General features: G+C 35.6%; 1 protein-coding gene across 4 annotated transcripts in view; it reads right to left on the reverse strand.

Moving 5' to 3' along the window:
- Nucleotides 1-14,576, reverse strand: part of LOC127841837 (WD repeat-containing protein 11-like) — a 53,740-nt gene extending 39,164 nt beyond the window's left edge. Inside the window, exons 1-13 of one of the 4 annotated variants that reach the window (XM_052370960.1) lie at nucleotides 14,515-14,576; nucleotides 13,493-13,701; nucleotides 11,421-11,490; nucleotides 9,961-10,002; nucleotides 9,050-9,215; nucleotides 8,470-8,643; nucleotides 4,698-4,808; nucleotides 4,145-4,274; nucleotides 3,456-3,639; nucleotides 2,793-2,886; nucleotides 1,124-1,311; nucleotides 632-851; nucleotides 170-367 (exon numbers count right to left, since the gene is read on the reverse strand). In XM_052370960.1, the coding sequence (XP_052226920.1) occupies nucleotides 170-367; nucleotides 632-851; nucleotides 1,124-1,311; nucleotides 2,793-2,886; nucleotides 3,456-3,639; nucleotides 4,145-4,274; nucleotides 4,698-4,808; nucleotides 8,470-8,643; nucleotides 9,050-9,215; nucleotides 9,961-10,002; nucleotides 11,421-11,490; nucleotides 13,493-13,557 (1,642 nt within the window). In that variant the 5' untranslated portion in view covers nucleotides 13,558-13,701; nucleotides 14,515-14,576. Of the gene's footprint in view, nucleotides 1-169; nucleotides 368-631; nucleotides 852-1,123; nucleotides 1,312-2,792; nucleotides 2,887-3,455; nucleotides 3,640-4,144; nucleotides 4,275-4,697; nucleotides 4,809-8,469; nucleotides 8,644-9,049; nucleotides 9,216-9,960; nucleotides 10,003-11,420; nucleotides 11,491-13,492; nucleotides 13,753-14,514 lie in introns of those variants that run through there. The other 3 variants (XM_052370961.1, XM_052370959.1, XM_052370962.1) reach the window with 3 other exon arrangements.
- Nucleotides 14,577-15,278: the final 702 nt, after the last annotated feature.

Genomic DNA, 15,278 nt, shown 5'->3' on the forward strand with positions numbered 1-15,278 from the left:
ATGTTATATAAATTACACGATTCAAACTAAACTAAAACATTTAAAGAAAAACGAAAGTCTACGAGTAATAGAAGGTAATTGTTCAAATAAAACTTTTAAAACTAAACGTGTGCTATTAATTTTATCTTTTAAACGATCATAGTTCACTATTATACGAAGTACTTTATACCTGATTTCATATTTAATATTGCAATATCACTTCGGACCTTCCTATTGCCATAGGAGGATGGGTCCGGGTATGAGAAAGCCAGCAGATGTAGCTCGCTTATTACTTCGATTCCCCTGACAGGGGCGGTAAACAACTTGTATTCGGACACCACCTGACCTGTGTACACATTCAGCAGTTGGACCGTCCCTTGGTCGGACCCTTGAAAACAGGTAGATGTACAACTTTTATATTTGTGATTCACATGTACAAAAATGAATGCAATGGCAACATGTTGAAGTGGAAACCATGAATACGTATTTCTAACGAACATTCTAATAAATCAATAACATTTTTTTTACTAGTATTAGCTAGGATGCTTTGATCTGTTTGGGAAAACTAGTAAACTACGTTTGATTGTTGGAGTGATATTATTTGTATGCCTCGCATACCCACAGTATATACTCCCTACAATAATCTACATACCAACTGCCAGCAACTCGTTGACTCTTTGAGTGACGGTACGACTTCGGATCATGGCCAGTGCAGTTACAGGGGAGACAAGTCCGCTAACGAGCCCCGACATAACCATACCAAGAGTTATCTTATTTTCCGTCTGGATGCAATTAATACTATTTGCCATTACTTGACGACCGCCGATCGCATCCGCCAGGCTTGTGGTTATCTTCGACGGAAGAAGGCTGTCCTATACAAAATAATATTAATTAAAAATACATGTGTACAAATACTGACTTAATTTAATTAATATTCTTCTTATCCTTGTCAACATATTTCATTAATCCTACAGAAACTCATTATTGTTTACATTCTTAATTATTATTTTTTATCATTTTACAAACATGTTGGAAAATAAAAAATAATCGCGACAATGCCTGAACTATGTATTACTTAAATTGACAGAAATATATACGCAATATAAGGCCAAGAAGTAAAAGCTTAGGGAAATTCATTACATACACCAGATTTTGTGAAATCCGTTGCCATGACATCAATTAAGATGATTCTACCGTCGCTCAGCAACAGCGACACCTGTCTCTCTGTGGCGGGTTGGCACGTAAAGCCGTACACCTTGCAATGACGTAGCAGACGGAGGGAGTCGGAATGGCAGCGTGGCTCGTACGTAAGATCAAATAGGTCTGCATGCTCTGAAAGAATATAAGGTAAAGTTTACGTCTGGTGGACACTTGTTAAAAAGTAAGAATCAACTGACCTATCGCGACAGATTAACCCATTTATGCCTAGTGGACTCTCCCATCCTTCTAAATTGGATCAATTTATTTTCAAAATCAGGGATGTCTAGTATATTTATTTATATATATAATATTTCTTACAGAAATTCCTTTAAGCAAACAGCGCAGACCCAGATGAGACGCCGCATCATGCGGCGTCTCATCTGGGTCTACGCTGTCTGCCAAGGCCTTTTTTTATAGACGCTAAGCATCAATGGGCTAAACGTAATTTACTAAAGCGTTAACAATCATCAAAGCGATTCAGCTCATTTTCATATGTACATTATAGAAATTATAGAAAGAAGAAAACTCGTACAAGGCTGACATCTTAAGTCGAAATTTAAAATAATAATGTTGCTCTGATCTATATTGCCTATTCATTAAAAATAATAAAATTTAGCAAAACGGATGGTGTTCATATTAACAATAGAAGTAATATAATTGATTTGAAGTCTTAGTGTACTTTGTATTTGTCCCAATCAAAATCTTGAAACTCATTAATTTCTGGCCCAAGGTTGGACTGCTCTTCCATATAAGACATAAGCAAGAACATAATGATAAATAAATATTGAATGTTGTTTCTTAAACATGTACGTGACCGAATATGCATGGATATCATCAAGGTTATCCCCACGAGGTGATTAATAAATTCAAGTTTTTTTCTGTTCAAAAGGAATGAGTGCCTTCGGCAAAAAGAGTAATGTAATTACATTTATTTTATGCTTTCCGGTGGTTTATAGAGAAATATCAGTGAAATAAAATTGGTATTCCACTGTTTTAAAAAAATGAAAAATAACAGTGACAAATATCGATATTTTTCACTGTTTAACTGTGAAATGACGTCATTTTTTCGACAAAATGACGTCATTAATCCAGCGAAATTATCCAGTTAAACTCATTTACAATGTAAATAAACGGTTAAAAAAGCATAAAATAAAAAGAAAATTTGTCGGATTCGATGGAATATCGATTTTATTTCACTCGTGATCATAGAAAATATATATTTTCACGAGTGGCGAAGCTCGTGAAATATATTCGATATTCCACCGAATCCAACAAATATCCTCTATGTATCAAACAAATCATGACTATAATTGAGTCGCGTTCTGAGAAAACTGGAAATAATGCATTTGCGTAAAGTGTCGTCCCAGATTAGCTTGTGTAGTCCGCACAGGCTAATCAGGGACGACACTTTCCGCTTTTATGACATTTTTCGTTTAAAGGAAGTCTCTTCCTAGCAAAAATCCAATTTATGCGGAAAGTGTCGTCCCTGATTAGCCTGTGCGGACCGCAAGACTAATCTCGGACGACACTTTACACACAAGCATTAAGCCCAGTTTTCTCAGAACGCGGCTCATACGAACAATTGCGTTTCAGTTATTTATCTACTCGTTTACCGGGCGAGCCAATTCTGTCACGTTTGACTCTCAGCGAGACACTGCCGTTGTCATGAAGACAGAACAACACGTCCACGTTCTGGCACGGGATGCACTGACAAGAAATTAGACATTGACAAACTAGAAAGGGATATACATGAAAGTTTCAAAATTTATAGGAAGGGAAATAGATATGACAAACTAGCAACAAACACAAATATATATACATGTATATATGTAATAATAGATGTCGGAGATCAGCGCGCTAGACTTTTCCTGTTAATGTAATAGTGTTTGGGTTATTTTCTTTACCAAACTGTTTTCTACAAGATAAGTTATTATAGCTTTCAATTGATAATATATTTTATTAATCTGAAATTTACCCTACGAGACACATATACATCCATGATTTTGAGCAGACACTATTGGTCGGTATTTACTTACGGTGATCATGACTTTTCATCTTGACCCAATGTGCCTTATATTCTATTCAAATGATAATGTCGAACAATTCACGGCATAAACGCTTCAATCACTTTAGCTGTCCTGCCTATACATTTTTCCGACACAATCTGGCTATAAATTTTTTTTTGTAAGAACGATATTATCTACGCCATATACTTAATTTTAAATCATTATTGTCGCATAGGGCATACAAATAATAAAATAAAAAGTCAATAAAACCTTTAAAAAGAGTGCCGCGTTCTTGTCGAGCCTGATGGCGCTGACCACGATGTCCACCTCGATATCAAGTGTCTGTATCTCAGAGGGGAACACGAGAAGGACGAGATGCTGGTGGGCGGGGCTGAACACCACCTGAACACATGACGTCATCACGTCGGAATCGTCATCAGATAGGGCGCTGCTCCTGTGATGGAAGTGTTTAGATGCTGTGAAAGGATCTGGTTGTATATGCACTCAACGAATCCAGAGGTAGGCGACCTTCATTTTAGCAAATCGAACAAAAATAGGTGGTGTTGTTGTTTGCATTTGAGGATAATAATTGCTCCGTTAAAAAGAACAAATGGTAATTGGTTTATTAATAGTAAGAAGAAGATGATTCTATTATAATGACCAAGAAGGAGAAAAATGAAACAAAATGAACAAACAAACAAATAAATGAATAAATTAATTAATAAATGACAAGATGAATAAATGAATGAATGAATGTATGAATGAATGAATGAATGAATGAATGAATGAATGAATGAATGAATGAATGAATGAATGAATGTATGCATATCGTTTCAACAAAATGATTTGTAATGTTGATTTACTAAACGCCCCATCTCTGAAGTATTCAAAACCGGACAAAATAAAAGCAATGCCAAAACAGATTGATCTGATGATTCACCTAACCGTAAAATACCGACCTTCTTTTCAGCGGGTCTGGTACATTAAGGATGTTGGTTGCTAGGGACGCCATCTTGGAAAGTGAGCTTGTGCTGCGGGCTGCCAGGCGCTGCATACTGCTACCGGAAGTCCGCCGTTCGCTGCCGGAAGCTGGACAAGTGAAAGCGTATTTAATTGTGTATGTATTTAACCATATGCAAGAGAACTTTCTTTGTTTTGCGTTGTTTGATGTTCGTGATAAGCTATGCCTAACCTTCCAATATGCCCGTTTACACATTTAAAGTTCATATAATGCATGGTTGTAGCAGAAGTAGTCGCATATTGTTCTATAATGGAAAATTTCGCCCTATGGGCTCGTTGAAAATAACTGAAATATTTCGGCGTCTGTTTGATACAACATTAACAAACAACAATGGAAGAAAACAAATATTAACCAATATTACAACAACAGTAAAGTCCACACAAATCTGAAATTATTTACAATGAATTGGGATCGATGAAGCAATAGTTTGTACTAGTAATACATATTATAACGACAACAGATGTTTATTGAAGCACTGCTGAACTCCGTACGTGTAACGGTGGGATTTGGATCCGCAAGGCGGATGGATCTGAAGGAGTCCCCTGGAGACTTGATGACCGAGACATCCGTGCACATCAGCACGCGCGGCGCCTCACATAAACCTTGAGAACACACAAACATAATAGCTGTTTGTAAATTTTGTCTTAAATTCTTATAGAAAAATGTCTTGAGACCCTTCATCAATAACGCTTAGACTCTTCTGGACCACGTGTTTGTGTGGTTTCCTTGTGCTACATATTCCAATGGCAGTATGCAAATATTATTTTATCTTTTCTTTAAAAAATCTGACCTGTTGTGGTGTTGTTGTTTTTTTCAAATATTCAAGTCAGTCAATGTCGTTAATCACGGATGCTAACTCTTTTTTGCGATGCATTATTAAACAAGATAAGTATTGATGCAAAGCATCAAAGGGCGTCGGGAATTTCAGTGTAAACGGCACTCAATGAAGTTACATGGAACGATTTTTTTTCTACTGTAAATATTAATATATTGGCCGATTATTTTAAACAAAATAGAAAAAGATACTGGTATAACCATTATCTATAATTTTGTGTTATAAACCCCAAATAACCATTATCTATGATGTTGTGTTATAACCCCCAAATAACCATTATCTATGATTTTGTGTTGTAACCCCTAAATATTTCATAGTTCATTTTATTTACATTGGTTTCCATTTTTTTACTGGCATCCGTGTGCAGTTTTCATTAATGGAACAGAACTGTGTAGGTTTTAAAAAATCTGCTTCATCTTGTAAGCGTAATTTCATATTTTTCTGAACTTCAAGGGGAGATGATTGTGAACTTATTCTTACGTTGCTCATTAACGGTAGGGGTTGAGTACTCATTGATATGAAAACACTGTATAAGTTTGAAAATTTTTTGAATGAAAACTGTAAATTGCATAAAGAAGCTGCATTTCACAATACTTTGAAACTCAGTAAAAGATCGTAATAGATTTATTGCTCATCATTTTCAATAGGGTTCGAGTAATACTGATATAAAAACACTTAACAAGTTTGGAAAGATTCAGACGAAAGTTGTGAACTCTTTTAAACAAGTGGAAATTTTGTCAAATTTAATAGAAAAAAAATCTGGACTTATTGTCCCGATGTTTCTCATTTTAAATGAGGTAAAATGCTCATTGATATGAACGCACTGTAAGTTTGGAAAGAATCTGATGAAAAATGTTGACATAATCACCTAACCAAGCAGTTTTTCACTTTAATTTTTAAATTCAAAGAGACATAATTCTGGACCTATGGTCCGATATTGCTCATATAGAGTTTGGGTTGGGTCCTCATTGATAAAAAAACCTGTGCAAGTTTGGGAAGAATCGGATGAAAATTTTGAACAACGATTTCAAAATTTCTCAAATTCTAAGGAAGATAACTTCGGACGTAATGGTCGGATAATGCTAAAGGGCCCATACCACCTGGATAGTAATACATGTCGCGCTTCGCGCTCTATATGTGGTTCTTAAAACAAAACTCCGAGGAGTGCTTGACTCTAGGGAAACGGGTTGCTGGGACACAGCTCCTCCTTGATAAGCGGCTGCTTCCTTTATCGCAGCTCATTGTTACAATCAATAATACGTGTCGCGCTTAGCGCTCTATATGTGGTAGGGATAGTACTTAGGGCCTATGATCGACAACCATAAAAACATGGATAATAGATGTGTTGTTTGCATTTATTTGTTAATATAAAAACACGTGTATTTTTTTATAAGATATTTAAGTGACGTAAGAAATTTTAATTAACGTTGTCACCACGTGGCATCCATTAATTTTAATAAACATGTCCAATTGTAGTAAAATGGATTTTAAAATGTCTACATAAAATAAAGCCTTATTATATTTATTAACCTGACTGAAAAAAATTGTCAGCCGCCGAACTGTTCCGTTCGTGCTGGAACCCGGGATTGAATATGGGGGCCTTTAGATGATGGTTGCGTAAACAACTTCAGTCTAACGCTCTCCCAACTGAGCTATTCCGGCTGACATTATTTATGTACTGCTATTTGGTAAAGTTGTGTATGGCGATCGTTATTATATGTCTATTAATAAACTAATACATTGTACGTTTTCGTACCACTACGCCTTCCAACAAACTTGCTTGTGCGATAGGTCGTCAAATATCGTACCACATTGATTTTCCACTAAATAAGCAAATTAGAAACTCCACAAAATAAATATATTTTGATTATATTTTGTTTTTATACAAAACCAGAAAGTTTCGCGTATTTGCCCAATCCCTGTGATCTTTCCCCTGTGATCAGTTGTGGATCAGTTATTAATTTAAACAATTAGCTTTGCATTATTGGCAATAAATGTTGTAATAAATGTAATAGGCACAAATGCAGTACTTATTTACACTAATTTACACAAAAAATCACCACTATGCAAGATATTCTTAAAACAAAAATATATACATTGATCCGTAAAATAACTTCTCCTCCCATAAGCGAAAAAAAATGCATTACATACTAGTCGCCGCTCTCCAGAGCGACGCCAATGAGCCAATGCTACTTCCGAGATGGCGCTAAAGACCGGGTGTTTTTGAATCTCACGGATAATTCTTTAGGGTGAGTAGGTTTTAAAAGTTTTTTAAACATACATTTGTATTTCGCATTATTGAGAAATCGGGCAATGTAGTGTGATTAAGTGAAGATTGATTCATCCACAAATGTACAGAAACATATAATCACAACCCATTTGAAACATGAAGACCTATATAAGTTGTGGCATGGTGGAGTTTTTGAATGCAAATGGTTGATTTTGCCTGTGCAAAGAGCAAATTTCCAGCACAAAACTTAAATAATGTTCATAGTTTGAAATAATTATATTAACAATGAAAACGATAAAATTAAAAATGTGCAACCCATGCGGTCCGAACATGGGAAGCAAAAGCTACCGCTAACCCACTACACCATGCATGCTTAAAAATTTGAATAATAGTTTTAACAATATGTTGGTAACGTACGTATTTTCTTGAAATGATCGATACAAAAATTGTTACAAACTGTCTCCTATTTTTCCGATGTTGATTTTTCATCATAAATAAACGAGCATGTATGTTTATTTTCTTAGTCATCAGCGTTATTTAGCTCTTTCAAACTGTCTTCTATTTTTCTATTTCTTATATTTTTCCGATTTCGATTTTTGATCATTATAAATGAGCATGTCATAAGTGTTATGTAGCTTTCCGAATATAAAAATCTTTTTTTGTATCTATGACATTTTTTCAATTATCATTTTCATCATAATTATCATGAACAAGTCACAGGTGGTTAGCGTGTGGCTATGATATTAATTAGTAAAACCATCATTTTGAATGAAAAACTAATCAAATTATAACGAAACATCAACTTCTCTGAAAAAAAAAATCCACTATCAAATATATATAACAAGGTATTCAACTCAAAATGACCCTAAAACAGGTTGCATAGATTTGAACAGCCATAACTTCATCAATTGTGCAGCGATTTCCATGAACTCGGTCTTATTCAACGCGGAAATTAGTTTCCTTTCTGGAAAAATACATATTTTGCAATATGTTTACAAATGCTGGATCACAATTTAAGAAATAACACGATTCAAAACTCTTGTGACCTACTCGTCATCAATCTGACCCGATCCAAGCCTTTTGAACAAGTCAGTATACATATAGGAAATATTAATAAAAAAAGTACCCAGTGAATGGAGTGCAATTGAGTGCAGTATTCACTTTAAATAGCAATATTTTCACTCAAAATGACACTTACATACAAGGCGCTCCATGTCAAAAGGATCAATGTCAAATGCCAGAATGTTTAATGGGAATGTTTTCTGCCACAGCCTCGTTCCAGAAAACGCATCCCACAATTCCAGAGTATCTGGGGATCGGAGCAGAAACAGAAGATCGTGCGAGTCGGTGTGACCCTTTTGCCATTCCATACCTGATAATTGAAAATACCACACTCTAGAGGTTCCGAAGCGATTTTAATGTATGCATTGTACACCTTTTGAATTGTTCTTCTTCAATAAGTCTTCATCCCGTGCAACATCATTATTCTCAATCCCTAATATAAATTAGATATAAAATACCGAATGAACATTCATTTCTTTTATAAAGGCAATATTAAGCCTTCAGTCTTTTTGGTTGCAGACCTATCCATTTTTAGAACGGACTGTAGTTAGTCCGGATCAACTTAAATCAGTCCTGAATACTGCTTGCAGTTGAAAGCAAAAAAGAGTTGATTTACAAATATAAGTTGAAAACGGAAAGCATAATTGTTCTCCTATAAAGAACACTCCAATGCCAATACACTTTAATGTTAACGCTCTCAGTACAGGTAACACTACCCAGTATAAGCGCGTGCGACTGTTCGTCCTCCAGTACTGTCCTGGCTCTACCTAGCGCCACGTCCCAGATGACCACTGTCCCGCTCGTGTCAGCGCTCGCCACGTGCAGCGTGTATGTACTTCCGGTGGCAAACATGTGGTGGTAGTCCTCCTCGGCCCAGCGGACCTAGGGAGGGAAAACAGACTATGACAAACCTTTAAAGGGGCATTTTCAAGTTATGGTAAATTGACACAATAAAAAAACCTGTTGTTTCAGATTCGCAAATTTTCATTTCTGGTATGATGTTTGTGAGGAAACAATACTGAACATTTATCATGCTCTAAAATAGCCATTATATGCATCTTTTGAAGATTTAAAAACCGCACAATTATAAAGCGCTGCATAACGATTGCATAATTTGGAGAGTTCTGTTGTTGTCGTTATATTTTTTTAAACTGCGAGGATTGCTTATATAAAGTATAAAATACATAATAATTGTATAAGCACGGATGGCCAAGTGGTCTAAGTGGTAGACTTTTACGTATGGACTCCAGGGGTCAGTGGTTCGAGCTCTGTTGAGGGTTACATTTTTTTCTATTTTTTTACTGGAGCTTTTTAGATCCAATGTTTACATGTATCAATTGAAAGCATCTAATGACAAACTTCAATACATGCCAAAACATGTGAAAATGCCCCTTTAAGTCAAAAAGACTCAATATGCATGGCACAACAATAAAACAAACTTGTATTACAGTTTTGAGTAATGAATGGACACGATCCAAACAAACTTTTTTTCTGCGTAGTAAAAATTATTAACGAAACCAATAAACTGCATTAGTTGAAATACTTCTAAATCTTATTACATGTAAATTAGGTGTCTTATCCGGTGTTTAATACGAATTAAAAATTTGGTATAAAAAGGTTTGCTTACATAGTTAACGAATCCATTCTGTGGCCCAACAGTCTGTATGACCTACAGCAGATTGCAAATAAGTCAATCTATAGTGTAGGAATTAAAGAAAACGCATGATGGAGTATACATATTTATAAGCCGTATGATAAATAAAACGGAGAAAAAACTATAAATGTAGATAAGCTATAAAAATATATATTACAATATATCAGGTATAACTAGAGCTATTTTGAAAAACAGTCAAGCGTACATGAACAAAGTGTCAATTTAGATAATACATCGGCTGTTTTAAATAAGTCATTTGTCAATTAAGCTGATCAGCGAACTTGACAAAGTTATTGTTCCCGCAAACATTTTCATTACGTTTCCGGAGTATCTTCTTAGATACGAAAAATATTCACAAAATACAGGTGTCCGAAAACTTAGAGTCGAAAATTGAAGTGTCCGAAAATAGCATCAATTGTATCAACGACTACCGGTAATAGCACGCGCTTGTAAAATACCATGCAGTATGGTATAAATTACAGTTATATATGTTTGCACTGCATTTTAAATAACTTTAAATGCTTAATTTATTTGACAGAAAGTTATTACAAGGTTGTACTTTGACCAACGAGTTCAAAGATGAGCATGTGATGTACCGATACTCGCTAGTATGAACCTGTAATTAACGCAATAAAAAAGCAAACTATGAATTCTTTGTTTGTTCATTTCCGTTGTTGTCTAACACCTTCCATTGTTCGTAAAACTTGCAATAGGGTGCATCACACTTTGAAGCGTTCGGTATTTGTCACAGTTATTTTACAGGGAAGGGGTAGTACCATTGCGGTAGGTAATTGAACTGTTAATTGGCACTACGCCTGATAATTGTCATAACGCTTATGCTATCGGGCGAAACCTTTGTTTAATACCGGTTTACAAGGTTATTTACCCAATAACACAAATGTAATGGCCCGTTGCCCTCAGGCATGCACCTGCCTTGTTTTATGATGTTAATCTGTTTGGAAAACCCCATGATCAAGGTGTCATTAGATATCGAAAACAGGACCTAAATATGGTAAAATAGCGCTGTAAAATATACTGTCCGAAAACTTAGAGACATTTATTATGGACGAAAACTCGTGTGTCCGAAAATTAAGAGTCACGAAAAATAATTATTTTTTCTGAAAAAAGGGGTGTCCGAAAACTTAGAGTGTCCGAAAACATAGAGTAATTACGGTAAGACATAAAAAGCGGAGATGTTGAAAGAGGCCATTTTCCGCGTTTTTCAAGATAATAACTCATAAATGCCTGATTATTATACATTGCTATAGTATCAAGCCAATGCACAATGATGAACGAACATAATATGAAAAGTGTTTTGCTCTTTATATGACAGAGACGAGATAGATTTGCCATGTGACCGTCATTAGAAAACCAATATATCCGCAATATTTTCTATGACGACGCATAATACATGTCAGCTAGTTAGCACTTACTTGTAAACTCTTGGGGTCCACGATCACCGTATAGCATTGGCATCCGTAGGCGAGAAATCCTTGGAAACCCCTATCATCAGTGTAATACTTACTTAAGAAACATCATACATTGTACAACATGATGTATGCCATAAAACTACAACATGTGTTTTAAGGAAGTCGAAAAAATAGTTCCCGGTATGTAATGAGATGTTTCGATTCGAAATAGTATAAGATACTCGTAACTTTTATCACATGCCATACCCTGTTTCCTATATAATATAACCATTACGAATATTTTTTCATCACATGCCATACCCTTTTCCCATGTAATATAACCATTACATATATTTTTATCTTACACATGTGTAATATACTTTTAGCGTTTTCATTGGCTTAGTTTTCGTTTATTGACCAATCGCATTTTATTTTACTGAAATGACGTTGCAACGTCAGATGACGTCGCGAAATGTAAACAGCATTCGGCATTTATCATTATGTTTGCGTAAATATTTATTTAATTTGGTCATTTAAAAGCATGTGATAAAACAGATCCGACACTCGTTGCCATATCATACCATATTTTATTAAACTCGTATTCCTGAACTCGTTTAATAAAATATGGTATGATATGACAACTCGTGTAAGATCCTATATATCTTACACATGTGTAAAATACTTGTTAAGCGTTTTCATTGCTTAGTTTTCGTTCGATTGACCAATCGCATTTTGTTATTTTGCGGAAATGACGTTGCAACGTCGAATAACGTCACGGAATGTAAACAACATTCGGGTGTTCTCATTATGTTTGCGTAAATATTTATTTAATTTGCTCATTTAAAAGCATGTGATAAAAAAATCTGACATTCGTTGTCATTTCATACCATATTTTATAAAACTCGTCCAGGAAATTCGTTAGTAAGCTCGCCAAAGGCTCGCTTACTAACAAAATTCCTGAACTCGTTTAATAAAATATGGGCTGGATTGTACTTTACCGGTACGCAGATGTTTACCACTATCGACAAAGCGGGAGTTTTGGGGCGGTAGCCCCAGATACTAAGGAAATATATAGGATAAAAAGGATTATTAGATGTTGTGTTAGGTGTTAGGTTTTGCGGGTTAGGGTTAGGGTACGTTTTTCCCTTCTTTTTTACGTACCGGTAAAGTGCAATTGCCCCAAAATAACTCGTGCCAGATCCTATATGTAATACTCAAGGTCACGATAACTGAGCATGTCATGTCTTGTACACGACATGAACTCGTACCTGCAATAACAGCATATATGTGTCTTGTTCTGAGAAAACTGGGCTTAATTCATGTGCGTAAAGTGTCGTCCCAGATTAGCTTGTGCAGTCCGCACAGGCTAATCAGGGACAACACTTTCCGCTTTAATGGTATTTTTAGTTTCAAGGAAGTCCCTCCTTACCGAAAATCAAGTTTAGGCGGAAAGTATCGTACCTGATTAGCCTGTGCGGACTGCACAGGCTAATCTGCGACGGCACTTTACGCACATGAATTAAGCCCAGTTTTCTCAGAACAAGGCACATATATATACAGCATGCCTAAGCCTCGCAGTTCAAAGCATTTACTATATATGTTGCGGTGCACATTGTATCCGTGAAAATAACAAATAGCCTTGAATGAAAACGTATACATGTACTTTCTATAACAAAGAAACAGCTGTTAATATGCCTCATTGAGTCTTGAATACTTGCTTTAAGATAGAAACTAGAAAAAAGTCCAAATGAACTAAACACTTTTTGTTCTTCGAAATTGACAAGTGTCATTTGTGAAATAGTACATGTGTAAGAGGAACAGTAAAAAAAACTTAATATGAACGAGTACACTTAATTTTAATGGGGAAATGTTAGTTGCACTAATCCAACTCCAAACTATTGACCCTCCTGGTGGCTATGAGCTGTACGTATGTACTCATGAAAGATCAGACCTTTAAAGAAGAACTAAGGAAAATGTGTTAGTAAACATTATTGCAAGAACCTTCTAAGAACGCGTCCACTTATTTGGAATGAATATTATTCAATGTAATTAATTAATTATTGCATTTGATAAATTAACAACAGCTGTATACTCACCAGTCAAAAGCGCCTTTATTTTGTTGATGCAAATGTCCAGTGATGACTTTCGGACACGGATTCATTTTTGTGTAAAACTTCAACTTATTTGTAAAAATAAACAAAGTTTGACCTCACTATTCGAGCTTTATTTCATATATTCCCTTGTTGGCACTTTAAATCCGTTGGCCATCGAATCAGTAAATTGAGACGTAAAGCTTGAAGCGCCTCTAGGAAAGCACGTGAGCAAGGTATATTATATATATATATATATATATATATATATATATATATATATACTGTGAAAAGATATTTAATGAATGTGCGCAAAGTGTCGTCCCAAATTAGCCTGTGCAGTCCGCACAGGCTTATCAGGGACGACACTTTCCGCCTAAACTAGATTTTTGATAAGAAGAGACTTTCGTTAAACGAAAAGTATCATATAAGGGGAAAGTGTCGTCCCTTGTTAGCCTGTACACATTACACTTTACGCACATGCATTAAAACACATTTCACAGAGCGAGGTATATTCTATTTCAATTCTCAAAATTAAGTGTATGAAAACCTCCACTGCCTAGCACGGATACTAACAAGTAATCAGAGTATGCGGTTAATCTACACGTATGATGATAACAAATGATACATTAACACGGACCCACCGAGCATAATATAGCCAATAGCTAATTGATGTACCACGTGTGCTAAGATACATGATACCTTTATGATTCAGAAAGTAAATATGGGCCTGGCTCTGTGAAAAGGGGGTTTAATGCATGTGTGTGAAGTGTCGTTCCAGATTAGCCTGTACAGCCCGCACAGGCTAATCAGGGACGACACTTTCCGCTTTTATGATATTTTTTGTTTAAAGAAAGACTCATCTTAGCAAAAATCCAGTTTAGGCGGAAAGTGTCGTCCCTGATTAGACTGTGCTGACTGCACAGGCTTATCTGGGACGACACATTACATACATGCATTAAACTCCCTTTTCACAGAGCAGGGCCCATATACATGTTCATGTGCGTATTTCAAGATTAATGTCGTACATAATCCCGGTCCAAATAATGTGTCCAACAACCTTAATCAGACTTTATTAAAATTTTACTAAACATATCTTGTTAACCCTTTGCATGCTGGGTAATTTGTCTTCTGCTAAAATGTCGTCTGCTAAATTTCTAAAATTAGCATTTTCTTCAATTTTTTTCAAAGAATACTATCAAAATAGCAAACAGTTTGGATCCTGATGAGACGCCACGTTCTGTGGCGTCTCATCTGGATCCAAACTGTTTGCAAAGGCCTTTAAAATTCGGCTCCAGCGCTTTAAGGGTAAAGATGTTGCATTGCTTGAAATAAGATAACAGCTGACCGTATCATCAACGTTGATAATTTCACTCTATTAAGTGGAGAAGATTATCATGCACAGTTAACTTTACATTTACGACTGATACATCATTTTCCCAACGGGTTATGGAGTACATGTCATGAATGATTGTTAATTATTACATACTATGATATAACGTACTTAACTTAATGATTTTATAATATAGTGTTAAACAAAACAAGTAACACGAAAAAGCCACGAAACCAGGATGTCAAAAAACGTTTCATTTATTAATTCATTCTGCATTCACAGGCTGTGTTTACAAGTCAGAGTTCTACAGACAAAATGCCGGCACAATGTGTCCATCCAAACTCAAGAAAGTGAACTCAAACTTTCTAGTTTTAGTAGCACTGACAATAACCCTGATACAACATGTCCCACATGCAATCTTATGATAGTTTATTTGAATTGGCTATAAGGTAAACATTC

This window comes from Dreissena polymorpha, chromosome 8 (genome assembly GCF_020536995.1).
Source record: "Dreissena polymorpha isolate Duluth1 chromosome 8, UMN_Dpol_1.0, whole genome shotgun sequence".
Lineage (NCBI taxonomy): Eukaryota > Metazoa > Mollusca > Bivalvia > Myida > Dreissenidae > Dreissena > Dreissena polymorpha.